This window comes from Phacochoerus africanus, chromosome 4 (genome assembly GCF_016906955.1).
Source record: "Phacochoerus africanus isolate WHEZ1 chromosome 4, ROS_Pafr_v1, whole genome shotgun sequence".
NCBI classification, from domain to species: Eukaryota; Metazoa; Chordata; class Mammalia; order Artiodactyla; family Suidae; genus Phacochoerus; species Phacochoerus africanus.
In genome coordinates, this window is record NC_062547.1 from 1,614,458 (window position 1) to 1,628,971 (window position 14,514).

The 14,514-nt window shown below is 61.1% G+C and overlaps 1 protein-coding gene across 6 annotated transcripts; it reads right to left on the minus strand.

The window, feature by feature from the left end:
• Positions 1 to 65: 65 nt before the first annotated feature.
• Positions 66 to 13,828, minus strand: LOC125124816 (uncharacterized). 6 transcript variants are annotated; one of them, XR_007134317.1, is made up of 3 exons: positions 5,498 to 8,353; positions 967 to 3,823; positions 66 to 102 (listed from the first exon to the last, which is right to left on the minus strand). XR_007134317.1 is itself a non-coding variant. In XM_047774968.1 (3 exons), the coding sequence occupies exon 3, from the start codon at positions 3,469 to 3,471 to the stop codon at positions 2,233 to 2,235; it is 1,239 nt and encodes a 412-aa protein (XP_047630924.1). In that variant the 5' UTR covers positions 3,472 to 3,823; positions 5,498 to 6,612; positions 10,990 to 13,828; the 3' UTR covers positions 109 to 2,232. The 6 variants fall into 6 exon arrangements, 3 of the variants coding, with proteins under 3 accessions (XP_047630924.1, XP_047630922.1, XP_047630923.1); XR_007134316.1 differs by lacking the exon at positions 66 to 102 and having other exon boundaries at positions 109 to 1,206; positions 1,513 to 3,823; XR_007134318.1 differs by lacking the exon at positions 66 to 102 and having other exon boundaries at positions 109 to 1,357; positions 1,513 to 3,823.
• Positions 13,829 to 14,514: the final 686 nt, after the last annotated feature.

Genomic DNA, 14,514 nt, shown 5'->3' on the forward strand with positions numbered 1-14,514 from the left:
CGCGGCTCAGACCCCGCGTGGCTGTGGCTGTGGTGTAGGCGGGCAGCGGCAGCTCTGATGCAACCCCTAGCCTGGGAACCTCTGTGTGCCACAGGTGCAGCCCTAAAAAAAGAAAAAAAAATTAAAGAAACAAATTAATTTTTAGTCTTTGTTCTGGTCCCTGGCACAGGGTTCCTAAAACCCCGGGCATCTTGGAATAATAAATGTCCTTTGTCAGCTAATGAGACGACCCGTGCTGCAGACCCCTAGGTCACACCAGGATGGGTCTCCGAAAAGACCAGACACAATTAGACACCTCTGGGGAAGGGAGAGGGGCTGGAGGATGAGTTAGTCACTGTGGCCAGTGGTTTAACCAGCCACGCCTCCAAAAGGGACCTTCTAGAGAAGCCCCAAACCAACGGGCTCTGGCTGGTGGGCAGCCGGGAGGGGGCCGCACCCAGGAGGGCACAGAAGCTCCACCCCCACCCCCCACCCCACCCCGACCCTGCATCTCTCCCCCGGCTCTTCCTGAGCGGCATCTTTTCTAACAAGCAGGTGTACTAAGTAAAACACGCTCCTGAGCCTCGCGAGCCGGTCCCGGAAGTGATCAAATCTGGGGAGGGGGGACGGGAACCCCGAGCCACAGCCGGTCCATCAGCAGCACGGGTGGCCCTGGACATGTGGCTGGCGTCGGAAGTGGGGGCCGTCCTGTGGGGCTGGGCCCTCGACCAGGGGCCCCGACACGAACCCCAGGCCCGTGGCATCAGAACACACTGGCTGGTGTCCAGAGCCTCGGGATTAGAGGCGGATGTTGGCAAACCCGGCCGAGGGGCTGCTCTAAATAACGCTGCCGCGGACACCTGCCTGGGGTTTTCTGAGTGGACGAAAACGGACCCTTCCTTTGGAGAGACGCCCGAGGGCCCCCGCTGGGCTGTGCGGTCGTCGCGCGCCTCGTTTGGAGAACTGCCAGCGTCATCAAACACTCACCGTCATCTTGATGGCCTGCTGAAGCTGTAGGTAGCGCCCGTGGCTTTGTCCTCTCGGGATCCGGTTTGCCGGACTGTGTTACGCTCAAGCCGCCGCGCGGGGCCTTGTCTGCGGGGCCCGCGCCTGCCTGGTTCCTGCCGCTCGGCCCCTGCCCGGTGTTTTTAATGTCCCATCATGGTTTCTTCCTTCGGGTTGTGGAGGGTGAGTGTTTTCTCCTGCATTTCTCCTGACTTTCGCCGCCTGCGGGCGGGCGGGACGAAGGGACAAACGCTGAGGCATCCTGGACCCTGGTGGACATGGTCTCGTGGCCAGGAGTGGGGGGACAGGCCCCACGTCCGCCATCCTCCGGGCACCCCGGCAAGGCTGGCCCGGCTCTGCTTGGTCCTTGACCCTGTGGCAATGAGCAGCGCCAGCTGGGGACACTCTTGCCCCACCGCAGACTCCTGAGACAGGCCCTGGCGCCCCCGGCCACATCCCTGCCACATTATCTGTCCCCCTGCTGCCCTTCCAACAATCACAGGCCTCCACGACTCCCTCGTGACTCACCGCCTCCCCAGAGGGTTCCGGCAAATTCTCCAGGAGCTGCAGCCAGATGGTAGGACGGCTCTGCCTGGCTTCCGTCCCCAGGAGCCTTCGTGCGGCAGCCCGGCCCCTTCCTTCCCACCTGGGTGTGCGCTGGTCGCTCAGGTTCTCGGCACTGGACAAAAGCCCCCAGGGAGGCCCTGGGAGGTGACATGCAACGTACTGGCAGGTGCTACAGCTTCGCCTGGGCGTGCAGCACTGGTCCCGTCACCTGCATGTTGACACAGCCCCTCCTATAGCTGAAAACGTCACAGTCCCACAGATGAGGACGTGAAGGGGGAGGCCCGGCCGCGCCACCCCTGGCGCCCCAGGGATGGGAGGGGCCCCCACAGCCCCACAGCCCCCCAAGTGCTGGTCTAAGTGCCTGGCGGGTGCTGACTCAGTCCTGCCCCTGGAGCGTCCCAGCCGTCACACGAGGACATGGGCCTAGCCCTCAGGTGGACCCCTGGGCCCGTGAGCCCCCTCCCCACCCACCCTACACGAGGGAAGGACAGCGGGAGGCAGAAGGCAGGACATAAGCTGTGCACCATCCAGGGCGCAGCACTGGGGTCCTGGCCAGCGGCAGGAAGGGGCAACCTTCCGAACGCCCCCCGGAGGGTGCTCTGGTGCTGCTGTGCCCGCGACCTGCAGCCTACCCTCCTGCTCGCGTGTGGCTGGCAGAGTCCCGGTGCCTCTTCAGACGGGTCAGGGTGACCCTGGAGGACACAGGCTTCTGCTCTCAGACCAGAGGGGGCTGCACGTCCGCGGGGATGGGAGGGAGAGGGTGGGCACCGTGGTTTCTGCAGCCAGGCCCCGGGCCCGGGCAGAGGCCTCGCCAGGCTGGGGGCAGAGGTCACGTAGCCGCCCCCCCCCGACACACACACAGGCCGCGGGTGTCCGGGGGGAGGCCCCCGACACACAGCAGGGCTCTAGCCCCCATCTGTCCAGCGTGGCAGCGGTGTCTGCCTCTCCTCGGCTGGGAGCTGGCAGGTCCCACGTAAGGGAGACAAACCCTCTCTCCTCCCCGCACCCCTCTGGGCAGCCCTGGGGACAGCAAGGGCGGGGTCGTCGGGCAAGGTCTGATGCGCGTGTGCGCACATGTGTGGGCGTGCATGCGTGCGTGTGCAGATAGGCGTGAGCATGGGTGTGCATTGTGCGCACGGTTGTGTAGGCACATAGGTGGGGGGGCACCTGGGTGTGTGCGCACGTGTGTGTGTGTGCACAAGGGCGTGTGTGCGTGTGCGTGTGTGTGTTGGGCAAAACCAAGTGTCCCGCTGAGGGTGAGGGGCGCCGTGTCCCCGCGTCTGGACGTCTAGGACGGGGACCATGACGAGGGGGCAGCTGCCGGACTGAGGCTGGGCAGCTGTGAGGCTGGGGCAGAAGGAAGATGGGACAAGACGGGACGAGGGGGTGCGTGGCTGTCCCTTCCCCACACCCCTCGGCCGACCCCAGAGCCACGAGGCCCGCGCCAGGAGCAGCTCGCGCAGGCGAGGGAAGGCCCGGGGCCGGCGGCTCCCGCTCCCCCCGCAGCGACAGCAGCCGCCAGGGCTCTGGGCTCGAGGCGCAGGCCTTACCCCTCTCTGACCTCCACCTCCCTGGCCCCGGCGCAGAGGCTGTTCCCGGCCTCTGTCGCCGAACTCTTAACATCCTAATTCTGGAAGCTGCTGATGTCCAGCCTTGCATGATTCTGAATTTCCAGATCCGTGTCCAGATCCACTTTCGTTTCTCGCCTGCAAACGGGGTATCTTTCCCAATCTTACTCCTCCTTGTTCTGCTCTTCCCACAGCACAGCCACGGCCCCCAGCGCACACACGGGACACACCCCCACAGGACCCACCCCCACACAGGTTCTGTTTTCCACTTTCTGCCGTGGCCGCCAGCTCGGTTCCCTCGCAGTCCCCCTGCCATGTGGCCGTGGATTTTCACCACGCGCTGTCCCAGCATCGGGGATCACCTTTGTCCCCACCTCTGCCCTCCGCTCGACGGCCAGCAGCCTGTCTGCTCAGCTGGCGCCACATCATTTTAGGTCTGGGGCTTATTTGTTCCCACCGCATCATCTGGTCCCTCCCGACCACGACAGAAAAGGCCTGTGGAAGCAGGTGCTGCCACACAAAACACCCAAGTCAACAAATACCCACAAAAGTCACCATGAGGCCGGGCGCTACGCTGCGCGGCGTCGGGGGGGCTCAGCTTGCCTGGGCTCGGCGGGGCTCACTGCCGTGTCAGGGTGTCGGCCGCTGTCTGTCCACCTTGGCCGGCTCCCCCGCACGGCTGTCTCACCCGCCAGAAGGGTGGCCTGGCGTGGGAATGACAGGAACAAAAGTGAGTCCCGTGAGCGAGACCAGGGGCGAGGGGAAAGCTCCCCAGCCGCCGTGGGAGGGCCCTGCAAGGTCCCACTGCAGGAGCGCGGGCACAGGGAAGGGTGAGGCATGGGGACACCGACACAAACGGTCAACTGTTTTACTTCCGCCGGCAAGTCCAAGTTCCCGGGCCTGGAGTCGAGCCTGTGCCACAGCAGTGACCTGAGCCGCTTTTCAAATCTGGCTGTGGGACCAAGAGGAGGTGCCTCCCTGCCCAGTGGGTCACCACGTGGGGATTCTGGACCTGGAGGTGGACGCTGAAGCCAGAGGCCGAGGGTGTCTGTGTGTGCGTGTGTGTGTGTGTGTGTGTGTGTGTGTGTGTGTGAGTTGTCTGGTGAGCAGAGGGGCCGCCGTGGAAGAGACAAGGCCACGTGCTGGGCAAACGGAATGACTACATTTCCCAGCCTCCCCTGCGGTCCGTAGTCACGCGGGGTCATGTGGCAGGTTCTGACCAGTGAGATTTGAGGCGAAGGGACGTAAGCCCCTTCCCACGTGATCCTCCCTCTCAAGGTGACCTTGGAGGCCACAAGTTTCCAAAAACAAAAGATGTGAAGAGCTACTAGCCCCTGTGAGACTGCACGAGTGGGAATAAACAACTGACACTTCGGGATGTACAGTTTTTTCTTTTTCTTCTTTTTTTTCTCTTTTTTTGCTTTTTAGGCCTGCACCCACGGCACATGGAGGTTCCCAGGCTAGGGATTGCATTGGAGCTGCAGCTGCCGGCCTACACCACAGCCACAGCAACACCAGATCCGAGCCACTGCTGAGACCTACACCATAGCTCACAGAAGCACTGGATCCTTAACCCACTGAGCGAGGCCAGGGATCGAACCCGCATCCTCATGGATACCAGTCAGGTTCATCACAGCTGAGCTGCAACAGGAATTCCTCAGGGCGTATTTGTTAACCAAGACAGTCTAGTTGCAGAGTTCCCATCATGGCGCAGTGGAAACGAATCCGACTAGGAACCATGAGGTTGCAGGTTTGATCTCTGGCCTTGCTCAGTGGGTTAAGGAGCTGGCGTTGCCATGAGCTGTGGTGTAGGTTGCAGACACGGCTCGGATCCGGCATGGCTGTGCCTGCGGTGCAGGGCCGGAAGCTGTAGCTCCGACTGGACCCCTAGCCTGGGAACCTCCATATGTTGGGAGTACGGCCCTAACAAAAACAAAAACAAACAAAAAAAAGAGAGAGTCTGGTTTAAAGTGCGGTCCCTGGGCCAGCAGCAGCCCCTGGACAAGGTAGAAACGCAGACCTCAGGCCCCACCCCGGGCCTCCTGACTCAGAAACACCGGGGTACAATGACTTCCTGGCAAGGCCCCCGGTGTCCATTCTGACTCAAAGGACAGGGGCAAGGGACAGGTCAGCACGAGGGCTGCCGGCTAAGACACGAAGGCGGGAGCAGTGGGCCAGGAGGTGTCCGGACAAAGCAGGTGTGAGACACACACGGGGGGCGGGGGGGCGGGGTGAGCCGGAGGCCGACAGAGGGGAGCCCGGGATCTTCAGTCTCAGAGGCTGACAAGATCCGAGGGGTGACAATGGCCTTGCCCACTCACGGCTGGGGCGGAGGTCGCTGGGATGGGAGGCCAGCGGGGTGCAGGGTGTTGGCCCACCTGGGATGGACCCGGCTGCACTGGAGAAGAAGGCCAGGAGCCCGTCCTCCCCGGATCCCGCACACCTGGCTCCGAGGATGGAAACGCGGTCCCCTGCGGGTGTCAGACTCTTGGAGAAATTCCAAAGACGTGTCCCATCCATCAGGGTTCTCTAGAGAAGCAGAACCGACGGACTGTGTGTACGCAGAAGGACACTGCTGACAAGGACGGGCTCACACAGTGACGGAGGCTGAGGAGTCGGCGATCTGTGGTCGGCAGCTTGGGGGCCCAGGGGAGCAGATGGCATGAGTTCCAGCCCAAAAGCCAGCGGGCTCAAGACGGGGAAGGGCCCAAATTTCAGTCTGAGTCAGAAGGCAGGGAAAGACTATCTCAGCTCCTTCGTCAGGCTGGAGGGGTCCCCTCTTACTCAGCCTTTTGTTCCGGGCCTTCAACTGATTGGATAAGGCCCATCAGGCTGGGGCAGGCCATCTGCTTTATTCAGTCTACTCACTCAAATGCGAAGCTCCCCCAGAAATACGAACATACACAGAATAAGTGTGGGTTCCAAATGACGGGGACCCCTGCAGCCCAGGCAGCTCGACCCAGCCGGTGAACCCTCGCTCGTGGCTTCTGTCCATGTAATGGGGTGGGATTCTGCCCCCACCTCCCCCTGCGGGGCCAAGGCTGCCACAGTCCTGAGCTGGTTTAGACAAGACACGGAGGAAGCTGCAGGACCTTGTCAAGGGCTGGGCGAGGCCGCAGAAGTCGGACTTGGGGGAGCACTGCCAAGGGTGTGGACTTGAGATCTCAGCCCCCAAAGGCGCCTGGAGGGCAGTCATTGCCGGACGGCCGGGGACAACAGGACCCAAGTCTCAGGGCCTTCGTCAGCTCGGCCTGGGCGAACCAGACTGCATTGTTTGTTTGCTAACAGCCTGGAGGCTGCAAGTCCAGAAGGTCAAGTGCAGGCTCGGCCGGCTCCCGGGGCCGCCAGCAAGAGTCTGGTCCAGGCCTCCTCCGAGTTCCTGGTGGTTTCCGGTGACCTACGGGTTCCTGGCTTGGACAAGCACCCCTGGGCCTCGGCCTTCGTCTTCACATGGCCAGTCGCCCCGAGTCTTCTCCTCCAAGAGGACTTGTCCCTGGATTTAGGATCCTTTGAGATGCGGGGTGACCCCTCCCCACCCTGAGCTGAATAACTTCGCTCCCACTGCGAAGCCCTTTCTCCCAGTGCGGTCACATGCGAGGTACAAGGGCTTAGGATGCCACATATGAACTTGGTGGGGACACAACTCGCCCCGTAACCTCCCCCCACCCAGGGTGGAAGCAGACCAGCAGGTGTGATGCAGGGGGTCAGGCTGGATGGTGGGGGGGGGGCAGACACCCTGCGCCTCGGGCCGAAGGCTCCAGGAAGGTCAACCCCACCCCCAGCACAGGTGCTCCGTCCGTCGGGCCGCGGGGGCCCCGGCCGCCCCACCCCGGGCCCCGCTCAGGGGCTGCGGGCATGGCCTCTGGCGGAGCGGGACCAAGGCCCTTCCTTACGGGCAGGTGTCCGTTTCTGCCCCTCAGGACCTTGGGCCCTGGGGCCCCTGCAGAGGGTCAGGGTCTGGCCAGCACCCTGGGTTTTGTTGTGGTGGCTGTTTTTAATTTTACGACACATGGAAGTGTGCGCTGGCACCTGCACTGAGGGCTCCTGGAAAAAGAGACGGGGGCAGAACGGGACAGAGCTGCACGCTGGCGGCCCGGGGGCATGGGGGCCGCCATGGGTGGTGACCCAGGCTCAGCACCCCAGTTGGCCATGCCTGGGGGAGGGGACGGCTCCCCAACTGCCCTCTGCAAGGGGCTCGATGGGGTGGAAGGAGCAGGGCAGAGCTATGACCCGGGATAGGGGCTGGGGGAAGAGGGTGCCCAGCCCTGCGGAGGCGTTACCTAGAGTCCCATCCTCCTGCCCCCATGGCCAACCCCGGAGGGTGGGGGGCTTGCGCTTTGCTCATCTGTTTACAAATGTTGGTTGAACCCCTAGTCTGTGCCAGGCCAGAAAAGTGGCCCCCAGAATGGGCACAGATGCTGCCCACAGGCTGGCTCTCTGGGGAGGCAAGGCGTGGGGGCTTCCTGCTCCTGCTGCAGGCCCAATGGGGAGGGGCACAGCCTCCCAGCTCCCCCACCCCAAGCTCCCCACCACTCACCCTGTCTGCACTTTGGGTCAGCTGGGCTTCTTGCTCCGCCCACCCAGGGCCAAGGCTCCCAGGCCCCCTGGAAGACTGACCCAGGCGGGGCCCCCATTGCAATGGCCCTGAGTTCTTGGAATGCTGTGACTGGGCTGGTGCTTCGAAGGGGGCTGGAGAGGAACTGAGAGATGGAGAAGGAAAGAGAATGGGCCCCAGGAGAAACACAAGGAGCCTAGAGGGCAGGGGACGGAGGGAGGCTCAGAGACCCCCAGCGGGCATTGCTGCCAGGCTGGCAGGGCAAGACTCAGCCCCCACTGGGCCCACCCGCTCCCCAGACCCTACGGCTGGCCCGTGGGAGTGGGGCACTTCTGACCCAGTGCCTCAGCTCTAAGGGGGTGGGGACCGGCTCCCGGGAAGTCCCATCCCTTGGGACCCACAGGCAGGCCTGGCCAGCTGAGCTGGATTTGAGGTCAAAGTTGACCTGGCTGCACCCAGACTCCCCAGATCTGCCCAGGCACAGCAGTCTCACGCTGAGGGGGCCCACCCTGGGCAGGCCCCCATCCCTGCCTCCTCTGCTGGTGGGGTTTTCGGGGAGCCCTGAATGTCGGCCCGGGGTGCAGCATGCCTTCCCAGAGGCTGTGGCATACTTGGGCGAAGGACGGACAGAGGGAGGTGGAGCCCGGCCACCCCCAGACTCAGCCCCTCCGTGCCCCTCCCCTGCACCCGTGCCCCCTCGGGAAATGGCCTCTGCGCCCCCACGCAGCAGGACCACCCTCAGTGTGTCCCCCCTGCCCCGGGCAATGCCCTGGGCTGCCCCCCAGAGGCATGCCACCTGTCCATCCAGCCTCCTCACTGCCCACCTGGGCCCTGGACCATCTCCCCCGCCCCCGAGCCACCGCGAATCCATCCTCAGCGTCGCCATCAAATCCCCGGAGAGCAGGGCCCTGCATCCTCCCCGAGGCCCTCTGCCCGAGGTCAGCTATCGGGTCCTTAGAGGGGCTTTCGAGAGCCCTGGGTCTCCCCTGCCCGCAGGCCCCCCCCCCCGCCCCCCGCTCCGTTCGCTGGTCCCAGGGTTCAGCGTTCTGCCCGGGGGTAGTTGTCTGACTGTTCAGGATGGACTTGGGAAGCAGCGCTGCGTCCTGCAGGGGGTGAAGCACTGACCGCGCGGGCCTGTGGATGGTGCTTCCTTTTCCCTAATCTTAAGGATGAAAACCGTGTCACCGCGTCCCCCCCACCCGCAGTCTCCCGGGGCAGGACCCCGCCTCGTCCGCAGCAGCTGTGAGGAGCCTCCGACCCCCTCCTGAGAGAAACCTCTCAGCTCTTGAGCGGGGAGCGCCTATGGTTCAAGCCCCAACCCCACTCCCCACGTCCACCAGCCGGAGCCCGGTAGCCTGGGCGTCCCCAGCCCCCAGCAAGCGTCCCGGCATTGAAATATCCCCCTCCCGCCAAACTTGCCTTTCTCGCTGGACCCAACCTGACCCCCTGCACACACAGCACCCCTGGGCCGGGGGGCCCCCTCCCCACACACGTGACCATGAAGCCTGAATCCATTTCTTTCTGGGCACCGTTTTCCCCTCAGGTCTCGGCTGGGCAGCTGTGGCCAGGCGTCCCCTCTGTGGCCCCCATCACAGTCACATAAACCGGGCACTGGTATCAGAGCTGGTTCAGGGGCAAAAGACCCCAGAAGCCCCTAGCTGGGTGCCTGGGCACCCAGGGGCCAGTTTAAGGGGCACCCTGCCTCCCTCGGCCTGAGGCCCCCACCCCCAAAGTGGAAGGGGACCAGCTCTCCTCCTCCCTGGGGCTGGGCCCCCTGCCGCTCCGCTGGGCTGAGATCTCTACCCTCCCAGGGGTCCTGGCGCTAAGCAGTAACCAGGCCGCGCCCACCCTCGGGCTCCAGCCTGGGATCGGGAGGGGCCCTGTGAGCAGTGAGTGCCCTGGGCAGAGTGGCTCTGAGGGTCCCCCGGCTGGTGGGGGGTGGGGGTGGTGGGTCCCCGCCTCCAGGCCTCTGCCCCATTTGCAGCATCCTGCCTGCACCCGGAGCCCCTCACCCTCCTGCACCCAGATCAAGAAGGGCAGACCCTGGAGCCCGAAGCTCCCGGCCAGACCCCTCACCATCCCAGCAAACTGCCCCCGGGAGCAGATTCCACACCCTGGGGTCTCCTAAGAGACACCTCACCATGCCCTTAATCACGCCCCCCCGCCACCGCCGGCAGGAACCCCAAACCATCCCCTTGCTCTGCTGGTTCATCTGTGCCCCCTCCTTGGCCCCCAAGACGCAGGGAGGGCTTCCCCTGCCTGCGACCCCCCGTCCATGTCCTCCCCTCATCCTGCAGTCAGTTCCTCTGGCCTGGACTCTTGCAGTTATTGCCCCTCACTTTGGTTTGGTTTGGTTTGGTTTTGCTTTTTAGGGCCACACGCAGGACATAGGGAAGTTCCCAGGCTAAGGGTCCAACTGGACTCTACACCACAGCCACAGCAAGGCCAGATCCAAGCTGCGTCTGCGACCTACACCACAGCTCACGGAAACGCCGCATCCTTAACCCAGGGAATAAGGCCAGGGATCGAACCCGCAACCTCATGGTTACCAGTCGGATTCGTTTCCACTGCGCCACAACGGGAACTCCCAGTCACCTCACTTTCTAAAGGACAACCGCCTGACCCCAGGGTCCCCTGGCTGCCCACCTCTCTCACAATAACCCCAGCCCCCAGCCCTCGCCTCCCCCAGCTCGGTCCCCGCTGCCTGGGGTCTCTGCTCTTCCCCGGGCGGGGAGGCCCCCAGACGACGGTCCCTGCCCAGCGCCCTGCCCTCCATCACCTCTAGGCCCCCCGGAGCTCCCGCCACGGCCCCCCAACTCTCTAATTTACGAGTTGGGAGCTCCACATGGGCAGGGCCCCCAGGTGAGAGCCACGTGAGCACAGGGGGCCCAGAGGTGACTGGAGCTCACCCACCCCGCACCCCGCAGGCTAACGCAGCCCACCTCTCAGCACCCGGTGGGGGCGCGCTCATTATTCCCACCGGAGACCCGAGGAGAGAGAATGACCATGGTGACAGGTTCCCAGGAGGACGGAGACAGACCCCCACCCCCCAAACGTGGCTGTCGACCTTGGAAACGTGCGGTGCACACCCTCTCCAGGAGTGCGGAGGCTCGGACTGGGCAGCAAGACACAAGGAAGACAACAGCCTGCAGGGATCAACCCACCACCTGCAAGGATGAACTGTCCTCTCCTGGGACTCGACCCCCCACCCCTCCCCGACCTTCCCCTCCGCCTCCTTCACTGTTCCCGCCGCACGTGCACGTGCGCGCCACGCGCTCGGGCCGCAGATCCGTTATAAGCCCAGCGTCTCCTCACCGTCGGGGCTGGCGCCGGCTTGAGCCCAGCCATCCGCTTGGACACCTTCACACGTTTCTCTTGCTTTCCCGACTTGGCCTTGCACGCGCCTCACTCCTCGGCAAGCCTATCACACGGGAGGGACAGCGGCAGACCAGGTCTGACCCCCAGCAGGGCCCGCACAAGCCCTGCGGTCAGAGGGGCAGGCCGGGGCCAGGACCACCGGCTCCCTATTCTGGCCGCCTATTCGGGACCACCCCGAAAAAGCCAAAGATGCGCCCCCAAACCTAGCCCCCCCGCAGCTACCCCGGGCTGACGGCCTCCCGTCAGAACCCAGCCGAAGCCTCCTCTCTCTCTCCATCTTTCTTGAGAGGTAATTCACCCACTGGAACTGACGTTAAGTCACTCACTTAGAACATATGGTTCCTCTAGATTCACAGACCTGTGCCACCAGCCCCCAACCCAGTCTAACATCTCAGCACCCCAAGAAGCGATGCCGACACCGCCCCAGGCCCAGGCCCAGGCCACCACTCCTCTCCCACCTACGGTTCTGCCTGTCCCAGATATTACACAGAAACAGGACCGGGTAACACGTGGCCTTTGGGGACGAGCTCCCTTTCCGCAGCATCGTGGCTTCAGGGTCACCCACAGGGGTGCCCGTGTCGGTTCCTCTTGCCCTTTCCTGGCGGAAGGATATTGCCCAAGCACTGGCTACGCCGCATTTTGTGCGCCTATTCGTCACCCGTTCACCCGCCGACGGGCAGAGGGCTTGTTTCCGCCCTTCCGCGGTGGGTAAGAGCCTGGACACACATCTGAGTGGGCGTGGGGTTTCGTTTCTCGCAGGAAAGTACCTCGCAGGCATCGCCGGGTCCCGCGGCTGAGCATTTTGAGGAACTGCCCAACTGTTGTGCAAAATGCCTGCATCCGCCAGCAGCGCTTGAAGGCTCTGGCCTCTCCACGCCCCTAGAAACGCTCCTCTGTCACGTCTTTCTGGGGATGGCCTGTCCTGGCGGGTGGGGAGGGATTCCTCACAGGGGTTCTGGTGTGCACCTTCCTGCTTCTTCGGGGCGTTGGGATCGCTCCTGCGCTTATGGATGAGATCTGCTTTGGAAACGGTTTCTCCCGCTGCTCCGCTGTCCTTTTCCACGCTGGGTTGCTTGCCTTGGTGGGTTCAGAGCTCCTGCCTGTTCCAGATGCATCGCTTATCAGATGCATGATCTGCAGACATTGTCTCCCTCTCGCGGGGTGTTGCTCCACCCCCTTGGTGGTATTCGTTTCAGTGGCAGCAGATTTTACGCTCGGAGCCGGAGACCGTCTCTGCCAATAGTTTCTTTAACACAGGGTCACTGCGGGAATTACACAGTCACAGGCATGCATGCGAATGTCCCTTAACAAGCCAATAAAGCAACAACATGCTCCAAGCAAATGACAGATGAATTGCTGTTCCAGGCAAAGGGAGATGAAAGGAATACAGCCCAAATTCAGTTGAGATGTACCTTTTGCACGAAGTTTCCGGTTCTCCTAAAGCGGATGTTGGCGGATGCCCAGCCGCCAGCGTGAAAATAAAAGTCCCCTGTTGCTAGGGCGTGTTGCTAGGGAACGACGGAGCGGCTGTTGGCCGGCAGGCTGACCTCCTTGGAGAGACTGCTGCCCTGTTTGACACTGCGGCCCATCAAGTCCTCATGTCCCCACACCAGAGCTGGTCACACGTTCTGACTGATAAGCCCCCAGCCTGGTTCCCGGCAGAGCAGCGGAGCTCTGCTGCCACCGGGACACAGCTCACATCATTCTTACCTCCAAACAACTATACTTCTAAAAACAACTTCTTCCTTTTTTTTTTTTTTTTTGGTCTTTGCCCCATCATCGAGTGGATTACAATGACGTCACTTAACTTCACTGAACGACTCCATAAACAAGTGATTCTGAAATCCCCACATGTCGACACACCGTATCCTTTGATAAACGAAAGTTCAAACTTTTAACCAGGTCCAACTGACCTACTCGCTCCTACTTTGCTGTGCTTCTGGGGTCGTTTATAAGAGATGGTTGTTTAACACATGGTCCCAAACACTAATGTTTTTCTCTAAGGGTTTTATAGTTTCAGCTTTTACATTGAAGGCTATGGTCCATTTTGAGTTAATGTTTGTGTATGGTGTGAGGTAGGGACTCAACTTTATTCTTCTCTTTTTTGCCAGGCCAGGGATCAAACGTGTGCCACAGCAGTCACAACGCCAGATCCTTAACCCCCTCAGCCACACGGAAACTCTGTGCAGCTTCATTCTTTTGCCTGGGGGCATCCAGCTGTTTCCGGCACCTGCTGGTGAAAAGCCAGTTCCCTTCCTCACTGTGTTGTCTTGGCGCCCTTGTCCAAACCAACTGACCGTGAATGTGAGGGTTTATTCCTGGAGTCTCAGCTCTAGCCCATTGATCCGGATCAGTCCTGTCTTTGCCTCAGTACCACACTGCCTTGATCACTGTAAGCTGTGCAGTATGTCTGCATCCAGAAGTGGTCCAACAACTTTGCTCTCCTTTTTCAAGATGGTTTTGGCAAATCTGGGTCTTGCATTCCCACATCATTGTAAGATCAGCTTCTCAAAGCCAGCTGGGATTTTGATAGGGGTTTCATTGGAGCCAGGGGTCAGTTGGGGGAGTATTGGCACAAAACAGTCTCACGTCTGTGAACCCCGAGGATCTTTCCATTTAGTTAAAGCTTTCATTCCTTTTGACAATGTTTTGCAATTTTCAGTGCAGAAGTCTTATGTTTCTTTGCTACATCATTTATTCCAATATGTTTTGTTCTGTTTGCTGCTGTTACACATGGGATTGTCTGTCTTTTTTTTTTTTTTTTCTATTTCTTTCTTTCTTTCTTTCTTTCTTTTTTTTTTTGCAGCTTGATGAGGGGTCTCACTTCCCAGACCAGGGACTGAACCTGGGCCACATCAGTAAAAGTGCCGAATCCTAACCCCTAGACCACCAGGGAACTCCAGGGCCTGCCTTCTTAGTTCCATGTTTAGATTGCTCATTGCTGTTGTATAGGAATGAAATTGATTTTTGCATATTGATCTTGTATCCTGACACCTATTAGTTTGAATTTTGTGTATATGGATTTCTTTTTTTTTTTCTAAGATGATTTTTTAATTTTTATTTATTTATTTATTTTTGTCTTTTGTCTTTTTGAGCACCGCACCTGAGGCATAGGGAGGTTCCCAGGCTAGGGGTCCACTCTGAGCTATAGCCATCGGCCTGCACCACAGCCATAGCAACACCAGATCCAAGCCATGTCTGCGACCTACACCACAGCTCATGGCAACGCCAGATCCTTAACCCACTGAGCGAGGCCAGGGATCGAACCTGCAACCTCCTGGTTCCTAGTCGGATTCGTTTCCGCTGCGCCATGATGGGCACTCCATGTGTGTGGGTGTCTTAGGCTGTTCTAGACACAGCATCATGTCATCTGCAAACAGAGGCCATTCGTGCCTTCCCTTCCGATACGGATTCCTTCCTCTTGCCTAAACGCTCTGGCCAGAACCTCCAGGACGTTGCGGG

Bases quoted from the DNA above. Each gene is read 5' to 3' on its own strand.
- LOC125124816 (XM_047774968.1), bottom strand. From the start codon at position 3,471: ATGCTGGGACAGCGCGTGGTGAAAATCCACGGCCACATGGCAGGGGGA.